Raw genomic sequence first — 20,581 nt, forward strand, 5'->3', positions numbered from 1 at the left:
TTAGCACCTCACACATCACAGCATGTAATTTTTTGCTTTCTTGTCTCCCATGCTACATGTGATGTTTTATAAAATGAGATAATCAAAAGAGGGAATTAGGGGCTGGGGATTTAGCTCAGCGGCATAAGCGCCTGCCTTGCAAACAGGCAGTCGTGGGTTCGATCCCTGGTACCGATAAAAAGAAAAAAGACCAAAAAAAAAAAAAAAAAAAAAAAAAGAGGGAATTGGCTGACAAAGATGAAAGTTTTTTAAAAAGTGATAGTACTAAGAATGAAATTCAAATTAAACATAAATTAAGTCTGAAAAAATACCCACGTGTGGGAGTGTTGACATTGATGTCAATTAAAAGATTCTAGATATATAAACAGTGGTAAAGGTAAACTTAGCAATATAAAGGTAGAAAACAGTTATGAGGAAAATAGGAAGATGCTCCAAAGATAGTCACTTTTACCCTTTTACTAAAAAAAAAAAAAAAAAAAAAAGCCTTTACATTATGGTAGATTCACAGAGCTAAAACTGCAAAGAATAAAATGCCCAGGTACTGATAAAAACATAGAAGCAGGATGAGGTGAAAAGATGCTTCACATCCTTAGTTACAAAGTTAGAAGAAGGCAAACACAACAGCAAAAGCGTTTTTCATGTTTTAACAGATACTTTTATTTTTTTAATTTTACAGAGAATTAAACAAAAAAAAAAAACAAGGAGAACAATACTGGAAAACACCAATAGATACTAAATTGTGCATTGTTATTCTCTAAATAGTTGCTCAGACTACCAGATTCAGGTGTGCAAAGTTAAATAGTGTAAGCACTATGTTGTTGTTTACTTCAGTTCCTATCATTTCAGAAATTTCAGGTGTATGAAATTTCTTTTCTAATTTCTTCTATGTCTGTCTCCTGGACTTGTTCTGGATGAGGTACAGACATGCAAAATTAATCACCGTTATAAGCACAAAGTTGTTTCTTTACTTCAGTTGCCATCTCCTGAGAAATTTCAGGCGTGTGACTTAAAATCCCTTCAGTGCCCATGTCTCCCGCACCTGCCCCCGGCAGGCTAGAATTCTGAGACCACACCCCACTCCCTTATTCCAACATAATTCCTATGTTCCTCTGAATCAGCCAGTTTCTGAGTCCCAGGTGCTACCTGCACCAGCTGCCCATCCCGCAGTGCAGAGGATTCAGTGCAGCACCTGGGCTCCTCCAATCCAAGGCCCCAGGGATACTGGAGAGGCACAGGGCAGTGGTCCACTGATGCTCCCCCGATGGTGAGGGCAGCAGGCCCTTGGGGAGTGCCCCCCCCCCCGTGGATTGCGTGGAGCCTGGCTCACCGAGGGGGAGGATTCTCAACACATAATTTTGAAGTTGACAGAACATTTGTAGCTTTTTACATTGATTGTTAGAATTGTTTTGTGTGATTTCTACTTGTATATTCATTTTTATAGTCCTGTGCAAATCAAGTTCTATATCTATACTATATCTCTGTATGTATATATCTTGTTTTCATATGCCTGGCCAAATCCCTCACATCATCAGTTTCTAGATGTTGTCTTTACTGCTTTGCATTAATTAGCATCTGTCTATTTTCTGACAAAGCCCTTCCCCCAGGCCTGTTATGCCGTGACTTTTATTTTTTCAAATCCTTGATTAGTGATGGCAAACCTTATAAGGCTTTCAATGATAACCAACAGCCCGTTTGGTACACAGTGCCTTAGTTTCACCACCACTGTCCTAGATGCTTTAGGAATTGAAGAGCATTTGTGTTCCTTTGTTCCTCATTGTCTCTGCAGTCATTCAGTCAACAAATAATTATTAGGCGCTTTATTTCCTCTTCACTGTTGAAGGATAATTTTGCTAGATACGAGACTGTTGGTTAACTGTCTTATTCCTGGATCTCCTTTTTAAATTTCTGGCTGATGTGTCCTTACTTTAGTTAACACTACAACCTCAGGCTAGTTGAGATTTTGAACTCCCTAATTGTTTGATACAGAGATCAAATACTGAGTATTTGATAATGCTCATGAATAGGAAATTTTTTTTTTTTTTGTCTTTTTCCTTTTTACCAGTACCAAGGATCGAATCCACAACTGCCTGCTTGCAAGGCAGGCGCTTATGCCGCTGAGCTAAATCCCCAGCCCCATGAATATGAAATTTTAAAGACAGCCCCTTTGGCAGAGAGCTAGAATTATAGAATTGTGGTGTCATTACACTTCGTAAGGATGTTTGCCATTGAGGAAGTATATATACAGCCACATAGCCTATGCCTAGGTGTGTAGCAGGCTAGTCTATCTAAATTTGCCTACGTATACTCTGTGATGTTCGCACAACAGCAGAATTGCCTAACAACACAGTTCTCATATCCCTGTTCATTAGGCTACATATAAATATATTAGTCCTCACTGCTAGCTTTGGTAAAATTATGACCATAGATCTTGAGGTAGGATGAGAGCATTCCCTGATCAACATGCCAGATTCTCACTGTTTGATCCATAATTAGTGGATTTTCTTAAATAAATGTTTCTTTATGTTACATGCATTTGGACAATTTCCAGAGGCTATTTGTTTTAAACCTTAGTTCAGTTTTATTGTTGCCTTTTGGCAAAAAGTCTTTCCAAACTCTTTAATCAGCTATTTTAGAAGCTTTAGAAGTTTTCCACTCCCTGATGTTTCTTGTAGTGCTTGCCTAGATCCAAGATTTTGCCACTTTTTTCAAACTCCTGCATCTTCTGTTCCATACTGTCTTCACTCTTTGGAAGGAGTGGTCCTGGAGACTGAAGATTGAACCCAAGTTCTTGTGCATACTAATCAGGCATTCTATCTCTAAGCTAAATTCTCAGTTCCCCATACTTGGGCTTAAGGTGCCTCACTTTGTAAATCACTGAGAAACATAGGATCAGACAAAAGTCTTTCATCACCCTGACATAAAAGTATAATCCAGTCTACGTTGTTCATATCTTACTCTTTCCTCCTGTGCTGTGAAGAAAAACTGTGTCCTATCAGAGACCATTTTCTCCGTTTCTGTTCTGAAGCCTGTCCATTGTAATATTCTGAAGCCTGAAAAGCCTGAGACTTTTTCTCAATTAGAATTTTTCTACATGGTATTTTCACTACCTATAATGCTTGTTTCTTCCCTCTTGTTATATCTCTGTTCCTTCTTTGTCCTTTAGGTGTCAAATACAACTTTTCGAAGAGACATTCTTTGATCAGCTTATCTCAGTCATTACTATTCTCTATCTCAAAATATTTTTGTGATTTTTAATGTTCTGTTTTTTGCCTACCTTTGGCATTAAAAGGTAAACTCTGAGGGCAATGTCTGTATCCATGTTAAAGTTTCTTATGTCAAGTACACTTTTGGTTACATAATAGAAAATTGAGAATTTTTTGTTAAATGGATGAATAAAGAAAGAAATTGTGGAAGTGATGTCAAAGGCATAGTATGGCAAGTACTAGTTACTTCATTTTCTTATGAAATATTTACAAATGAGATGACTTGTTAATATTACACTATATGTTTGAATATATTAAATCAGATATTTTAATGATAAATTACGTAACTTTTTTTTGTTTTTTAAGCCTTTTTTACCCCCTTCCCAAAGTAGAACAGAATATGACTCAGAGGAAAGTCTGGAAAGCGGTGGTGATGATGATGATGAAGATGATGATGATGATGTCGTCTCAGCTTCTGATTTCCATCTCCAGGAGCATTCTAATTCTAATTCTTATAGGTGTGGAATATTTTATTTTAAGCCTCTTTTCAGAAACCATATTGTAAGTCAGATTTTTTTAGTTGAAGTTGTTAAATTCCTTTCCTTAATAATTTCTCAGTTAGTTTTTGATTATTCACAAGTGAACCATTTATAATTTCCTTACATGTCTTATTCTCAGATTGTGCTTTGCCTTTTGGGCCCTAATATAAGTTCCACAGTTTTACCTAGAAGATATAATGTTTTTTCAGTAGAACACAAAAGATAAAAAATATCAGGATGTACCATTTTTAAAAAGGCTTTCATATCTTGTAAAACTCATAGATATATAAAGTGCTCTCCCCCACCTATAGTACTACATTAGCCTTACATTCATGAATGATAGTTATTCTCTTGATATATTGTTTACATCTGAAAGATGTATGTATTTTAATAAGGCGTGGTATGTTAATGGTGAGATTTAGAAATACATAAATTTGCAAAAAGAAGTATATTAAGAACAGTGACATAGTCCTTTATGGAAAAATTACAAGAATTTTATTCACTTGTGTACAGTGTTTTTTCGGGGTGAGTGAGATTTACTTTTTGAAAATACTGTATAAAACATTTACATGACTCAGAATTCAAACCATCTAACTCAACAACCATAACAACAAAAATCCCTTTTAAACATGACCAAAGGATTTAAATAGATATTTCTCCAAAGAAAATGTCCAAATAACCAATAAGCATTTGAAAATATGCTTTAGTCATTAGGGAAATGCAGATCAGAACCTCAGTGGACTGCAGTATCACACTCATTTCATTGGCTACTACAGATCAAAAAACAACATTGGCAGAGATGAGAAGAAATTAGAACCTCTGTGCTCTTCTGATGGGAATATGAGATGACGGTAACCACTCTTATGGGAAATATTATAGTGGTTCCTCAAAACATTAAAAGTAGAATTATCATATGACCCAGCAGTTCCCCTTCTGGGAACTGCTTCCCAAAGTAAAAGCAGGAGCTCAAACAGATCTTTGTATATGCATGTTCATAGCATTATTCACAGTAACCAAGAGTTAGAAGTATCCAAGTATCTTTACAGACGAATTGATATACAAAATATGGCATGAACATACCGTAGGAAATTATCCTTCCTTAAAAAGAAAGGAAATTCTCACACATAAGAGCCTGGATAGGGGCTGGGAATTTAGCTCAGTGGCATAAGCACCTGCCTTGCAAGCAGGCGGTCATGAGTTCGATCCCTGGTACCGACAAAAAAAAAAAAAAAAAAAAAAAAGAGCCTAGATAAACCTTGAGAATAATATGCTAAGTGAAATAAGCCTGTCACAAGAAAGTGTCACAAGGAATGGTGGTTATTGTTGGATGAGGGTAGGGCTTCAGATTTGCAGTCTAGGAAATGGGTGTTGATAGTGGTTTTACAACAGTGTGGGTTCACTTGCTGTTGATGAATGGCACATGTGCAAATGGTTACCATGGTCAATTTTGTGTATACTTTACCATAATGAAAAAATAGTTTAAAAACCAATGATGTAAGAGGTAATCTTTTCTACTTGAAATCAAAGAATAGCTTAAATAACTTTTTAAAAGCCAAGCTGTTTAAAAATTTGAAATGAGAAGTCTTTCCTACATTCAGGTCCTTCTCTATACCCATCCAGAGATAACAACTTACATTGCTTTTTGTTTGTCCCTCTATTTGCAAAACTAAACAAATACATTTATATAATTTTATTTTGCCTGCTTTGTTGCACAGAGAATGGTACCCATATGTAATGTTTCAAAGTTTAATTCTCAATTATTAATATATACTGGCATTTTCTCCATATTAACACTTAGAGATTTTAAGTCATTATTTTTGTGATTACTGTAAAATTTCATACTTCATAATGGAGCTATGTACCCAACACTTTCCTGATAGTTTGGTTATATTTATTCTTTGTTATTATAAATAATAGTGATTTGATGACTATATGTGTATATTTTATTTGTATAGAGGAATGTCTCCAGGATAGATTTCTAATAGTGGAATTATTGAATCAGAAGTGATATACTCATTTAAATCCAATGACAGGCCCATTTTTGCTTTATTTTTAGTTGGTCATTGATGCGATTGGCGATGGTACAATTGGTGCTCAACAATTTGAAAATCTTCTATCCCTTTGCAGGTCACGATCTTACAGGTAATAAATACCTTAATATGTATGAATAGTATGACTGCTTTGGTTTTTATTCAGTATATTTCTTTGACTAGTTAAGGAAAGGGGCAGGGATTTAGCTCAGCGACATAAGCACCTGCCTGGCAGGCAGGAGGTTGTGAGTTCGATACCTGGTACCAAAAAAAAAAAGTATGGTCTGAATAGTTAAGGAAAAGCTTAAAAACTTCCTATTGTAATAGATTTCATACAACTAGAACTATCTTAAATTGTGCCTATCATTCTATTAGATATTGGAGGAAAGCAACCTTTTTTTCAGCCTGCTAAATTTCTATGCCACATGTCTTCTGTTAAAATGTGCTAATAACTTATCTCAGGCTTTCTTATAATTAAATGTAGTGTTTCATTGCAGAAGCAAATGGGGGTCCAATATATTTTCCCCTTTCAGAGCTTCCAGTTAGTTCACCTCTCTGTCATGCGGTTCTAAAAACTCTTCAGTGTTGGGAACAAGTTCTTCTTCGGCGACTTGAAATCCATGGTGGTCCCCCTGAAAACTATATTTCTGGACATACCTCTGAAAAGAGTTTGTCTGCAGGTCCTGCAATTCTCCGCCACAAAGCTTTATTGGAGCCTACAAACACTCCTTTCAGGTAGGTTTTTGTTCTTAAGTACGAATTTTACTAAATCACAATGTTGTCAGGTAGCATTTAGAGGAAAACCTCTTAAGACTTCTATTTAATTTTCTGCTTCAGGACTACATGTGGGTCTTTGTGTCATGGCTGCTGTTGTACAGAGGTTAGCAAAACTTTTTTTGCGGAGGTCCAAAGAGTAAATATTGTAAGGTTTTAAGGATGTTCCTTTTACAGCCACTGAACTCTACCATTGTAGAATGAAAGCAGCCATAGATAGTGAGACAGCAAATAAACATAGAGGCTTGGCTGTGGCCCATTAAGCTTTATCTTTTAAAATATGAGGCAGGCTAGATTTGGCCTATGCTCTATAATTTATTGATAGCTGCTTTAGAGCAGTGTTGTTCAAAGTAGCCACCTATATCTATTTTATTGCCCATAAAAAAAATTTTGGACGGAAAGGTAAATCAGTGCTGTGCTTGCTTCATCTAGAAAGTCTTGTGCAAAAAAAATGTTTACTGAATTAAACAGTTTGCTTAATGGTTTAGTATATGGTTTTAGAATAACCTTGTAGAAGCTCTTGATGCATTGCTTATCAATAGCAAAATAGAAAACACTGCGTAGCTCTACTTCTAGTTGTCCTCTAGAAAATATACTTATTTTTGTTAGATCTTGTGTCCCTAGATTAGAAATCAGCCAACTATGATAACCAGCTCTCCTTCCAAATCTAGCCCACTTGCTGCTTTTATAATTATGTAATTATTGGATCACAGCCATACCCATCATTTGCATATTACAGGATGACTATCCTTCATCTGAGCTGCTGGGGGACCAGAATGTTTGTTTTCAGAATTTCACTGATTTTATAATATTTGCATACTTTACTAGTTGACTCTTCCTGTACTAGTTGGTATATTCTGAATCCAAAACTTTTTTAGCATCGTATTGGCACTTAAGAAGTTTCATATTTAGGAACATGTTTTGGATTGTGGGACCATTCAAATTAGGGATGCTCTACTTAGACATGTGACTGCTTTCCGGTACTTTGACTCAGTTGAACTTTGTGATACAAACCATGTGTTCCACAGAGCCTAAAGTGTTTATTATATGATCTTTAACAAAATGCTTGCTGGCCGCTTTCCTAGATCACTAGATGTGATTCTGGTTAATTTATTTTAATAAACATTCATAATAGCACCAAGGAATTGTAGTCAAGTTAGCATATCCAAAGTACATAATTAAATTTACTGTCTTTGTAGATCCAGACATCATCTGGCACTGTCAGTGAAGAGGCTTTGGCAGTATTTGGTGAAACAGGAAGAAATTCAGGAAACCTTTATCAGAAATATATTCACAAAGAAACGATGTCTAAATGAGGTTTGTATATACTAAGACCTCTATTCTACTGAAACACTTTTGTCTTGCAGCCATTTGAGATGTGTTTTATAGATTTTTTAAAATTCATTTTTATATCATAAACATATGCAGTTAATGCCAGAACAAGTAATTCAGAAGGAAGAGTAACAAGGTTTTCATAAAACAATTTAAAGTGATTAATCTAGAGATAATTGGGACTGTTTTCTCAAATACTGTTTAAGATTCTATATCTTGCTTTCTGTGTTTTGTTTAAAGACAGTGGAAATTTCATGTGATTTTCATGTGTTAAGTCTGTCTGAAACGGTTTGAATACTGAAAACATTTTAAATGTGTTTTCTTCTTATTCTACAGGTTATTCATAGTTGCATTTTACAAACAAATTAATTTATGATTCTATTATTAATTGATTATACTGTGGTGTTATCACCAAAATGGTTTATTTGTTTGGGTTTTTTTTGTTTGTTTGTTTTTTTGTTCTTTTGGTTATTTAATTCAGTGCCACTAAAAAAGTACAAGTTTGTTAGTATGGAAAAACTTATATCTGAATGTAAATGAACATTTTGGCTCCTTCATTAAGAAAGTTTTGCAACTAAAAAATACTAAGTGAATAAACAGGGATGTAGTTATATAGTTGATTTTTTTTTATCTCCCCTGAACCAGTAACAAGTTTAAAGCTGTAAGCTGATCTATGGACCACATTTTGAGCAGCACTAAACTAGAATGAAAAAAAGAATTAAGATATGTTACGTACATGTTCCAACTCCCCACTATGAGTGTGATCACTGTATGCTACAAACACGTAGTAATAAAAAACAACGTAGGAGGGGGAGAAATAGAAACAATAGTGTGTCCTATTGTTTATCATTCCCTTGATTTTATAAATATATTTAAATTGACCACACTAGGAAACAGTATGTAATATTATTGTAGACTTGAAGATTTTTTGACATGAGTACCTGGTGTTTCACTGAAATCTTAGCAAATGTGAAAGTTTCATTTGTTAACCTTATGTAAAGTATATCTTGTTTGTGTGTGACTTACCATGAGAACATTTCTGGAAAACTTTTGGATAGATAGAATTAGGAATAAATGTGCTAAAGAAGACTATGATTGATTAGGATATGTGTACTGGGAAGGTGATGTTAAATATATCTTTGCCTAAACTAATTGTCAAGAGTTGACAGCATTCTGGTGTAGTATATAAAGCATTGCTGCATTGTTTTATATAAAAGCATATATTTACTTGGCTTGTTACTTTGTTTTCTCTAGTGTACTTTTAATATGAATACCCAAATTTTGATTATCTTATTGATTCACAAACTAAAATAGGGTTTGCATGAAGATTAAGGTTAAGGACTATGGTAGGGCAACCAAGACAGAATGCATAAAAAATAGTAGATAATTAATACACCTGCACATTTTACATTTCTTTGCTACTTTTATTGCAGTTGGTTTAATTCAAAGAATGAACCTAAGTGGTGAACTAACAACTTTGTAATCAATAAGCTTAAAATTTTCTCTAAATTTTACTTTTGTGTGCAAAATGATGTCATCCCAGTTTTGCAATTTTTAATCAGATTTATTTGCTCTTCTGTTCACTTTGAAGTTATAAGACATTTTTTGTTACTACTTTGCTGTTCTATTCTTCCTTATGGTTCTCCTTAGCCTTTTTGATAGGGAATATAAAAGAAAAATTTTATATAACAAATATAGGTTGGAGTTAAATAGAATCTTAACTTCATTGAGTTGGTATAATTTATAATCTTTCCTGGAAACTTGACTACTCACAAAATTACTTTTTGCTTATTTGTATAAAATGATGGTTATATTTAAATCATCATGATTTTTCAGCTCGTAGGTGATAGGTGAGAGGGAGATGATGTGCAGTTTCAGACTGCTCCTCTATTCCTTTCTGTGTATGAAAATTAAACTTCACTATTTCTGACTTGTTTCTTTATCTGACTTTAAAGTCCTAGTATACTTTCAGCTCTCTTCCTGTCTAGCGTAGTTTAGTGGTGCATACATTTTAAAAATAGGATGTCGTCTTTACTTGTACTTATTTGAAAAGTAAGTACTTACACTCACGCCTGTAAGTGGACTGCCTGAGCCATCCTATCAAAAAAAAAAAAAAAAAAAAAAAAATGGAGCTTGGCAGCTGTGATCTTTGTTTGTCACCAGTTCCATTTTCTGTTTTATTTCATTTTCTGAGAATTAAAAGTTTTGAATCAACTTTTTCTTTACCTGTTAATATCCTCCTTTTATAAGAAGGATATGTTTGCCTTTAGTCAACCTATTGACTGTTTTTGGCTAAATCAGTAGGAGATTAAAAAGGAGGAACAGAAATTTCTCCATCAAGTTTTCCTGAAGTGTTGTATCTTAGAAATAAGGCACAGTAGTGTAGAAAAGAATACAGTTTTATCTTTCATTGATAGTAGTCTGCCATTAGTGGCTGTTTTTAAATATAAAGTACTTTAGACACAATCTTGCTTTAATGTCAACTTTTCAAATTAAGTAAAATTTGTATGTGGTAGAATAAAATTTATAGTAGTGGTTAATGTATTCTGTGCTATTGAGTTGTCCTGCACCCTAGCCATGCACTCTCGTAATACTTCTTTTAAGGTATATGAATAAGAATAGTAATTCCGTTTCATAATCTTTTTTAGTCAATTTGGTTAAAATCCAGTTTTTAAAAATATTCCCCAGTATTTTTCATGTTACATCTCATCTTTACTCTGTCGTGTGATTATTCTTTCTTGATGAAGTCATTAGGGGACAACCGTGAAGCCATCAAAAATTCTATGATGGAGGAGCCAAACATCAATAAGGTACAAAACATCATTCAACTGAAATGAGAAATTGCATTCTTAATCAGGAGAAGAAAATCTTTTTATTTTGATTTTGACTAGGCTTTGTTTTTAACAGAATAAGAGTATTATTCCCTTAAGTTATCTTCTATTTTAAATATTGCAAACAAAAATCATTTCTTTTTTATAACAGAGAATGCAGTTTTAAAGGGAGTTGAATGTATCCAGCTTTGGCTACAGATTTTTGTGGGTAAAAAGTTCTTAATAAACATAATTAAAGTAGCAGTTATAGAAGTATAGTACATTGTTCCATTTCTGCAAGTATCATTATTGAAGTTAAAACTTCTTCATGATGTTAATGCCTAAAAAATAAAGCAAATACTTACAAAGTATTCATTTTACTGTAGGAATAGCATGTAGTCCAAGACTCATACTTGAGAATCAGAGTACAAATTTGACAATTTGTACAATCATTCAATAACTCCTAGATGTTTTGTGATCATATATTCAAATATGACTTCATTGGTTGATGTGATTCATACTTCATATTTTGTAGGATTCAGTAATTTTAAGACAATCAGAATATTTTAGGGAAATATTTTCTCAAAAGATTTTTTTTAATCTACTAATGCTACCTCTAATTCTTTCATAGTGGAATCTTCTGGTAAAACAAAATAATTCTATGTAATTAATAAAACAGACTGGTTTGATGTCAGATATATATTATAACTAAAAATTTGGCAAGATAAGTATATGTGGCTCATACTTTAAAACTTTCTGATGATTTTTGGGAGTTTGAATATTCAAATTTTTAATTGGTTAACACTTTTCTTTGGGTTAATAATAATTCTTCACATTTTTTTTAAATTTTGAAAGTAGTAAAGTACAACAGAACAAGACAGAATAAAGCCAACTGAGACAGTGTATTGAAATTGGTACAGAACTTCACAGCAGGTTACCGGGATAACAGTAATAGGTATCACAGTATATTTCATTATCTTTACAATAGTTGTTCTTTCAATCACGTATATCAGAATAAAATGAAATACAGAACTTTATAGAACTTATCAAAACAATATTGAATAGAGCAGTGCCATTAATCAGAATAAGGCAAAACAGTAATAAAAATATTTGCCTTCAAAGAGATGGTAGAAGGAAATCCCCCTTATTTGCTATGGTCAACCTCCCAGGAGATGCTCAGATTTCTGGTTCCCATTAGCTAACGGGGTGTGGGGGGTGGGGGTGGGGGTGGGAGTGGGATATTTGAGTCTAGGCCGTGCACCAGTAGGTTCACTATTGCTTAGCAGGGAGACGAGCTGGTTGCTTGGTTTCCCAATGTCCTAAGTTCCAGCATGGTGTGGATCTCAGGAGACACTGGTGATTCTCACCCTGGAGGGGCCGTAGTTTGCCACACCATAGCCACTTACCAGGGAGGCAAGCTGCTTGCTTGGTTTCCCAGGGTCTTAAGTTCCAACATGGTGCGGATCTCAGGAGATACTGATGGTTCTCCCCTGGAAGGGCCGCAGTCTGCCACACTGCCGCCGCTTACCAGGGAGGCGAGCAGCTTGCTTGGTTTCCCAGGGTCCTAAGTTCCATAATGGCGTGGATCTCAGGAGACACTGGTGGTTCTCCCCCTGGAAGGGCCACAGTCTGCCACACCGCCACCACTTCAAGATACACATTTTGATGTAAATTATATTTTAAAAATTTAGGAGGTAAAGCTTAAGAAACAGCTAATGTTTTGAATCATTAATTTTTATAACTAGGATTTCTAAAAAAAAAAAAAAAAAAAAAAACCTGTGTGTATTCTCTCTATATATAAAAGTTATTGGGAGCCTGGCCAAGAGTCCCAGTTGTCAGTCTTAAGAGTATAGCGAGAAAAATAAAAAGAGACAAGTATAGGAATGCATCAATGGCTGGGAAGTGAATATCTCTGGATGAGTTCCTCAGTTAATAATTCTTAACTGCTGTCTGAACATTGTCAAAAGTTCTTATCCAAATATTTTTCTTCTGATGCAGTTCATAAAATATTAATAATCCTGATGTATTTAAAGCTAACTCTATCTTATATCAAAATGCAGTCATTCTGTTCAGTTAACATCAGAGCCATTATAAAAGCCAACATTTTCAAGCCTTCTGTTATACTTTTTTTAAAATTTTTTATTTGGTTTATTTGATCTTAAAAGACTGCAGGTTTACGGTGTGTAGCTTGATTAGTTTGGGCATATGTATACTTTTTCAAACCATCACACCCTCGGATAATGTATCTGTCATCCTCAAAGTTTAATCCCTACCCACACCTCTGCCTTTTTCCTGCCTCAAGCAACAGCATTATTTGTATTTGCATTTTCTAGTATTTATATAAATGAACTTTGTGTTTTTTTGTTTTGACTGTACTTTATATTGTTAGCTCTTAACATTTGATTCCAGCTTAGAGCTGTTTCAGAAGCCTGCTTTGAAAATTCATGCACAGGGTTCTTTGTGTAGACATAGGCTTTCTTTTCTCTTGTGTGAATGCTTAGAATTGGAACAGCTAGATCATACAGTAGGTGTATGTGTAACTTTTCAGGAAACTGTCCACATGTTTTCCAGTTCTTAGTTACTTCACATCCTTACTATCACTTAGGATAGTCAACTTTTTAATTTTAGTCATTCTCATAGGTATGTAGTAAGAATTCTTTTGTTTCCTTGGGTGAAGTATCTTTTCAAATCTTGGATCTGTTTTTTTTTTTTTAATTGGGTCGTTTGTTTTCTTTATGAAAGTTAACAGTTCATTGTTTTAGATAAAAAGTTTTTATTAGATATGTGCTTTGAGGGGGCTGGGGATTTAGCTCAGCAGCATAAGTGCCTGCCTTGCAAGCAGGCAGTCCTGAGTTCGATCCTTGGTACCGATAAAAAGGAAAAAGACCAAAAAAAAAAAAAAAAAAAAAATAGATATGTGCTTTGCAAATGCATTCTGTGACTTGTCTTTTCATTCTTTTTACAGTGTCTTTTGCAGTTGTTAATTTTGATTAGTTCTATCAGTTTTTTCTTGTATACATTTTCTTTTTGGTTTTTAAATCTTTGCCTAATTTAATATTACAGACTTTCTCATGTTTTATTCTCGGTGTTTAATAACTACATTTAGGTCTGTAATCCATTTTTGAATTAATTTTTGTAAAGTGTAACGTACAGATCTGTTTCTTTGTATGTATACTTTCTTTTAAACTTTTTAAAAAAATTTATCACATTGACTAGAATTTCTAGTCCAGTATTGAATAGAAGCGATAAGAACAGATTCTTATTTCTAATGTTAGGAAGTAGCACTCATCTTTTATCATTAGGTATGATGTTATCTATAGGTTTGTTGTAGTTGCCTTTGTAAAATTGAGGAATTTTCTATGATACATATATATGTGTGTGTTTGTGTGTATGTATATTTTACTATCTATTTACTAAACGTGTATGCGTATGCATATTTTACTAGAAAAAACAGACTTTCATCATTAAGTATGATGTTATCTATAGATTTTCTATAGTTCTTTTTTTGCAGTTTTATCCTTAGCACGTGTGTGTGTGTGTGTATATACACTTTTTAACTATATTTACTATGTATGTATTTTATTAAAAGGTAAGAGAGAAGTTTTGGGACAAATCATACAAGATGGGCATAGGTTGTACCTAGAACTTCATTTGTCTTCCACTGCTCTGCTTCATCATTTGCTAATGAATCATATCATTTTAGAGCACTTAACAAAACTTGAATTGATAGAATTGTGCAGATCTGTAGTACTAGAGCTCACTTTAATAATTTTCAGAATATGTAAGCATGTTTTTCCCAACTGATCTACATTAGGTGATAAACTTTGAGTGTAAAGTATAGGTGCTGTCATTGAGTACTCTTCTGGAAAGAATAATTCAAGTTTAAAGTTCCTTCTATCAGAGACAGAACCCTTCCGAATGTAGTTGCACATGCCTGTAATTCCAGCACTCGGGAGACTGAGGCAGGAGAATTGCTGTGAGTTCGAGGACAACTTGAACTGCCTGCATACTGAAGCCCTGTCTTTTTTCAAAAAGACAAAAAACCCCAAAAACTAAAAAAATAGAATCCTGAGTTCCAACCAGTCTTACAAAGGCAATAAAGGACGTTGCTTACGTCTGACTCTGCTTTAATTCCTAGACCTGGTTCTGCCAGCAGATACTGAATTTTCTTTTTTTTTTTTTTTTTAATCTTAACAGGCAGCTCAGCTCTCTTGTCAAATCCCAGGGTCAGCCTTTATTGTTGTCTCCCTGTTGGGGGGTTGGTAATCAGGAGATAATAGATTTTGTTAGTTTTAGGGATGTATTTATTTATTTACTTACTTATTGTTACTTGTGAGATGGTAATATGTTTTTGTTAATCTGTTAATACAGTTAAATAAGTTGATGGGTTTTTTGAATGTTAAACCAATTTTGCACAAAGCCACATTTGGCTGTGGTGTGTTTTAAATCTTAAGGAATTTTTGTACCTATGTTCCTGAGGGATACTGAGGGTTATTTGGAGCTTTTTTGTTTTATTTTGTTCTTAGTTATTTATTTGGTTTTGCATTAGTATCGAAGTTATGACAGTCTCACTTGGGATAAGTGGCAAAGGTCCAGCTTCTAAAGGGAGCTCTGTGGATCTCAAGTATTATTTAGATCAGTTTCTGCGTAGTCGGTCTCATTCTCAGTTTCTCTCTGCACATACACTCATGCACACATATGCGCACATACACAGAATAATTGTGGTAAAATAAAAATAACATAAAACGTATTATTTTAACCATTTAAAGTGTACAGTTCAGTACTTTTAAGTGTCTTTACATAGTTATGCATCCAGTAGCGCTTAGTTGTGCAGCCCATCCTTTGAAGAATCGTTTTTGTTTTTTTTTTAACTGACACCCTACCCACTAAATAATAGTGCCTTATTTTCCTTCAGCCTTCCTAGGAAACCATCATTCAACCTTATATATTACAAATTGTGGTACCTGTTGGTGCCTCATATAATAGTGTAATGGTTGTGCTTTACATTAGATTGATTTACTTAGCATGCCCTCAGGGTTCATCCATATTTTATCATGTGTCAGAATTGCTTTCATTTTGAAGGTTCAGTAATGCTCCACTGTATGCATACCATGATTTGTTTATCTCTTACCTATCCGTGGCCATTTGGGTTATTTGCATCTTTTGATTATTGTGAAAATTGCTGCTATGAACATGGGTATCTGTTCAAGTCAGCTTTCATTTCTTGAGAATATGCAATCAGAAATGAAATTGCTGAATCATTTGGTAATGGTATGTTTAGTTTTTGATCTGCATTATCTTTTGAAATTTCTTTCACCACCAGTATTTGAATTTTTTTTCTTTATGTATCTAGGTTAATGAAAGTGTGACTTTTTCCTCTATAGAACTTGACTAAAACTTTACATTTAGGAGTACTTTAAGACAATTCGATTGTGATTTTGTTTACTTTGATGTGTTTTATGACCTTTAACAAAAATAAATTTTGTTTATAGAATATGCAAGCTCTGTTTTTCTTTTTAGCTGACCTTGTCCTTAATTCCTTCCTTCCCCAGTTCTGATTCCATGATGCATCATTGTGACCAGTCCCTTATGAGCATCCTCAGTTTCCTGCTGTGCTCTATATTATATTTGCCTTGAAATTCACAAATCTGTTTAATCCAACTCTTTGTCCTATTTGGTGTCAATATCCAGGCAACTAAATGTAGATGAAGGAAAAATAAAAACCAAGGAGCTTGTCTCACTTAATAGTTATAAGTACGGATTCCAAGTTAATTTAAAACTACCCAGCAATTATACCAAATTACTCTACATTAGCTTTGATTTTCCATTCTCTTCTGCATTCTCCACATTTTCCTTCTTTCCTCATATTTTCAGTGCATTTACCACTCCCAACAGTCCACCATATTTTACATAAAATTACCCAAACATAGATTTAGTGTAATATTTCCAGCATCAAATCTGACTTATGTTCTTTTGTTCTGCCTGCTCCAATGGTGGATAACTGTCACACTCCTGCCAAAGGGTGAAATCTTCACTTGTGCACTGATGCTGTCAGCTCTTTTCTACCTCTAGACATTGCTTCATCCTTATCCCAACTCTTCATAAATTTTTACCTTTCTCAGATTATTTTTATAGGCATGAGCAAATATATTTAAAATATGACCTTTTAAATTATTTTTCTATGCCTCTATGGCAAAACTAATTTATAAAATTAACTTTAAAGTCACTCATGAAAATTTAAAGAGCAGTGTTCTGGGATACAGTGGCTCACATTTGTAGTCCTTAGGAGGCTGAAGTAAGAGCACTTGAAACCAGGAGTTGGAAACCACTCTTTCTAAGACAGGAAGAGGGAAAGAGGCGAAGAGAAAATAATGTTGCAAACACCGTACACCAACCACCCAGCATAAGAAATACAGCATTATAAATTCAGTTGAATGTCTCTGTGACTTCCTCTTTGTTCACCAGAAATCACAGTGCTTCTAATTTAGTTAAGTATTATCTCTTGCGTACACCCCAGAGATTGTCCTCATCGTGGTCACTGTTGACTTACGATACACTAAACTCAGCAGTGAGCTGTCCTCTTCTCTTTGAGTTTTTCAGCGTCATTTGATACTGCTGACCCCTGACATTTTCTTAAAATTTCTCTAACATCAAAGTCTTCTGTTTCATCTGTTAGCCAGCTGTTACTGACTTTCCCTGTCTTTATCCTTTCAATGAAAATGTTCAGTGCCTCAAACTCAGTTCTCTAACCTTTTCTTTTCACTGTCTTTATTTCTTTGCATCTCATGGCTTCAATATCATCTGTATCATGATCACTCTCAAATATCTCCAGTCTCAACTTATTTCCTGACCTCTGTATATCTGCTCCCAACCTAAACCTACTCTCTCCTGATCCATCTCAGTAAATAGTACTTTCACTCATCCACTTACAAAAAGTCCACTGAATTTTCAAACTTTTTAAAATTATTCAGTAGAAGATATATTTCCATTAATATGACTCAGTACCCCCATTTTGAACACACCTATTCCATGAGTCTTACTACTTTCTGACGTAGTACTGGAATTCTAATTTTAATTTGTGCTATTGTGTCTGCCTTGATACCCTAAATTGATTTAAAATGTCATTTTGACTTGGGGAAGAGTCAAAAGTCACATGGTGCCGTATACTCTAGGAATAAGGTGGATGAGGACTTGATGCATGTTTTTACTGAAAGGTTCTTGCCCTAGTATAAATTACTGTACAATTATGGCGGTGGCCTAACGTGGTAAAGGCCAAAGCGGGAATGCTTACCACTTCCTGCTTCTTCAGCCCTAATTACAGCTCCCTTTCCTGTTTGCACCCACTGAGAAATCCAATCTGTTCTTCACACATCATCAATATCCGCCCCAATTGCGTTGAGTTGTGTGCTCCTTTTCACATCCTCAACTCAATAAACCTGTTCCATTTTATACTTTTTGCTTCTCTATTGAGCCAGAGTACGCTAACATTTACAAATTTGCCTTTCCATTGGGTGGCACTATTCACTGTATAGCATTATTCACTGTATTTTTGATCAGCCCATAAAGACACAAAAGAAGACTTCCATAACTGCTTTAGAAAGTCACAAGAACAATAAGATAAATGTGTTCAAAGTGAGGGAGTATTTTGAAGAGGATTAATAAGATGACTTTTACTGTAATAAATTTTTAAAATTTAAACATTCATTGTATACTATGTAATATACAATGTATATTGTATGTACTGTAATACTACTCAAATCTCCCTTGAAAAATAGGAATCATCTTTTCTTTTTACTCACACTAAGGGTTCATTAGCAAAGTTTATTACAATTCCAGTCACTTACCAGCATCGCCACATCTACCACCCTAATCCAATCCACTACCACTTCTCACTTTAGCTACAATAGTAGCTTCTTAACTGATTTTCTGGATGCCATTCTCATATCGTTTGTGTTTTAGTTCACAACAATCAGAATTTTTAGAACCCTCAACCTTACAATAACATGTGTACTATAGTATATCTTTTAGGACCTACATTGTCTAAGCCGTGCCTAATTCTCTAGTTTTATCTCCTTATCCAGTCAAATCATTTGCCCTGCACCTTGGAATTTTGATTATATGTCTGATACAGCTTTGAGAATTTTCATTTGTAAAAAATCATTCAGTCGATTCTCTCATCTTGATACCATACCATAGAAGCATTGTTTTAGACAATGAGAAAACAAGAATGCATTTCCATGTCAAGAAAGGATTTTTTTGAAGTTCATCTCTGCTTAAGCTTTTATCTCACACATGGAAAGTTTGAAAAAGTTCTGGTGAAAACTGGCGTGTTCCCTTCATCTAACCACTACCAGCAAATAGCAGATCCTTCACTTTTATGAAAATATTTGTCCTAGCCTTCTAGTTCTTCAAAATCTAGAAATGTACACTTAGTATATTTTTAGATGCCAGGCAGAAACATGGTTAAATTGTGATTTTGTCATAAAATGACAAAATTTTGGACAGGGGCCCTCTGGTTACTGGGCCAGAACTAAGACTTTTCTTATAGGTGACTCTTGTTCATCTGACACAATTCTTTTATGTTTATAAACAGGTTGTATTTCAGATTAGAATAATTTGCTACTTTTACATCTAGTGACTGTGATTTTTATTTCCATAGGAATGTCTTGGTTTGGAATTCTGTAAGTCTGTTTCAACTCTACAGTTAAACAGTATTTTAGTCACTTTTCCTTCGCTGATAGAAAATACTTGACACCACAATTTAAAGGAAAGTAGGTTTAGTCTTGGCTGATAGTCTTAGCTGCTCCTGTCTGTGGTCGGCAGGCTCAGATGCAGATATGACACAGTGGAAAGGCCTGCCCTGGAGGAAAGGTGCTCATTAAAGGTCGCCAGAAAGCAGAGAGAAGGAAGGAGCCCAGGCAGAGATGGCCTTCCTGGACACACCCCCACCTCCTACCTCCAAACAGGCACCACCTGGTAACAGCATGGTTAGCTTGACGCTCATCTATGGAGTAGTCCCCAGATGAGTCCAGTGGTCCTGTGAGCTAATCACCTTCTGAAAGCCTGATCTCTGAACACAGGAGACCTTTGCCATTTGCAAAAATACTGCCAACCAACCCTGCTGAGGGTCAGTGTTCAGGCACTAGTAGTATTTTTTTCTAAACTTTGCAAAAAAGTAAGTTATTTTCTATTTTTAAAATGAATAATTTTCTCATTTCACAATGAGTTGGGAAGCATTTTATAGTCATTCTTTTCCAAACATTGATTAAAGCAGATAAAATAATATCCAACATTAAGCAATGGTTTCAACTCTGAACAAGCACCTTTTTCCAACTTTTATTTTAGTAAATGTTGATTTTTATATGATACTATCTTCTGAGTCCAAACATATACCCTCTCAGGGTAGGCAGAATTTATCCCTCATGTAAACTAAATTGAATTAAGGTTTATTCAGCTCCCAAAACAGTTACTGATTTGGGTGAGTTAACCTGTCCTCCAAGATCTCAGGGTTCTTTTCTGTGTTGAAGGTCGTCTTAAACCAAAAGCTAGTAAGCTACAGCCAGCTGGCCAAATCCTATTTTTTTAATAGCCCATGAACTTTACATTTTTAAAGTGTCATTTGAAAAATAAGGAAAACTGCACCAGTGACCTTTTTTAGTCCACCGAAACTAAAATATTTACAGTCCTACCTTTTAACATTTATAAAACATTAGTACAGAATTATAATACTAAGAAACTTGGTATATAAATCTTACTTAAGTAATTAAAATATTTTGATCATTTATACTTAAAGCAGTGTAGCTTGGGAGGATAACCAATTAATGAAGTCATATGTTCTATCAGCTATCGCTTTATATGTGAAAAAGCAAGTTTGAAAAAAATTTAAATTCCCC

At 34.5% G+C, this 20,581-nt stretch overlaps 1 protein-coding gene across 2 annotated transcripts in view; it reads left to right on the forward strand.

Annotated features, from left to right (window-relative positions):
* The window catches only part of Dmxl1 (Dmx like 1), a 165,664-nt gene that overhangs the window by 116,137 nt on the left and 28,946 nt on the right, over window positions 1-20,581 (forward strand). The window contains exons 30-34 of one of the 2 annotated variants that reach the window (XM_063230962.1): window positions 3,570-3,721; window positions 5,799-5,884; window positions 6,306-6,507; window positions 7,746-7,863; window positions 10,626-10,688. In XM_063230962.1, coding sequence (XP_063087032.1) covers window positions 3,570-3,721; window positions 5,799-5,884; window positions 6,306-6,507; window positions 7,746-7,863; window positions 10,626-10,688 — 621 coding nt within the window. The remainder of the gene's footprint in view (window positions 1-3,569; window positions 3,722-5,798; window positions 5,885-6,305; window positions 6,508-7,745; window positions 7,864-10,625; window positions 10,689-20,581) is intronic. The other variant, XM_063230963.1, reaches the window with a different exon arrangement.

The sequence above is a fragment of the Cavia porcellus genome, unplaced genomic scaffold (assembly GCF_034190915.1).
Source record: "Cavia porcellus strain 051 isolate PalLab524CR breed Dunkin Hartley unplaced genomic scaffold, mCavPor4.1 scaffold_19, whole genome shotgun sequence".
NCBI lineage: Eukaryota > Metazoa > Chordata > Mammalia > Rodentia > Caviidae > Cavia > Cavia porcellus.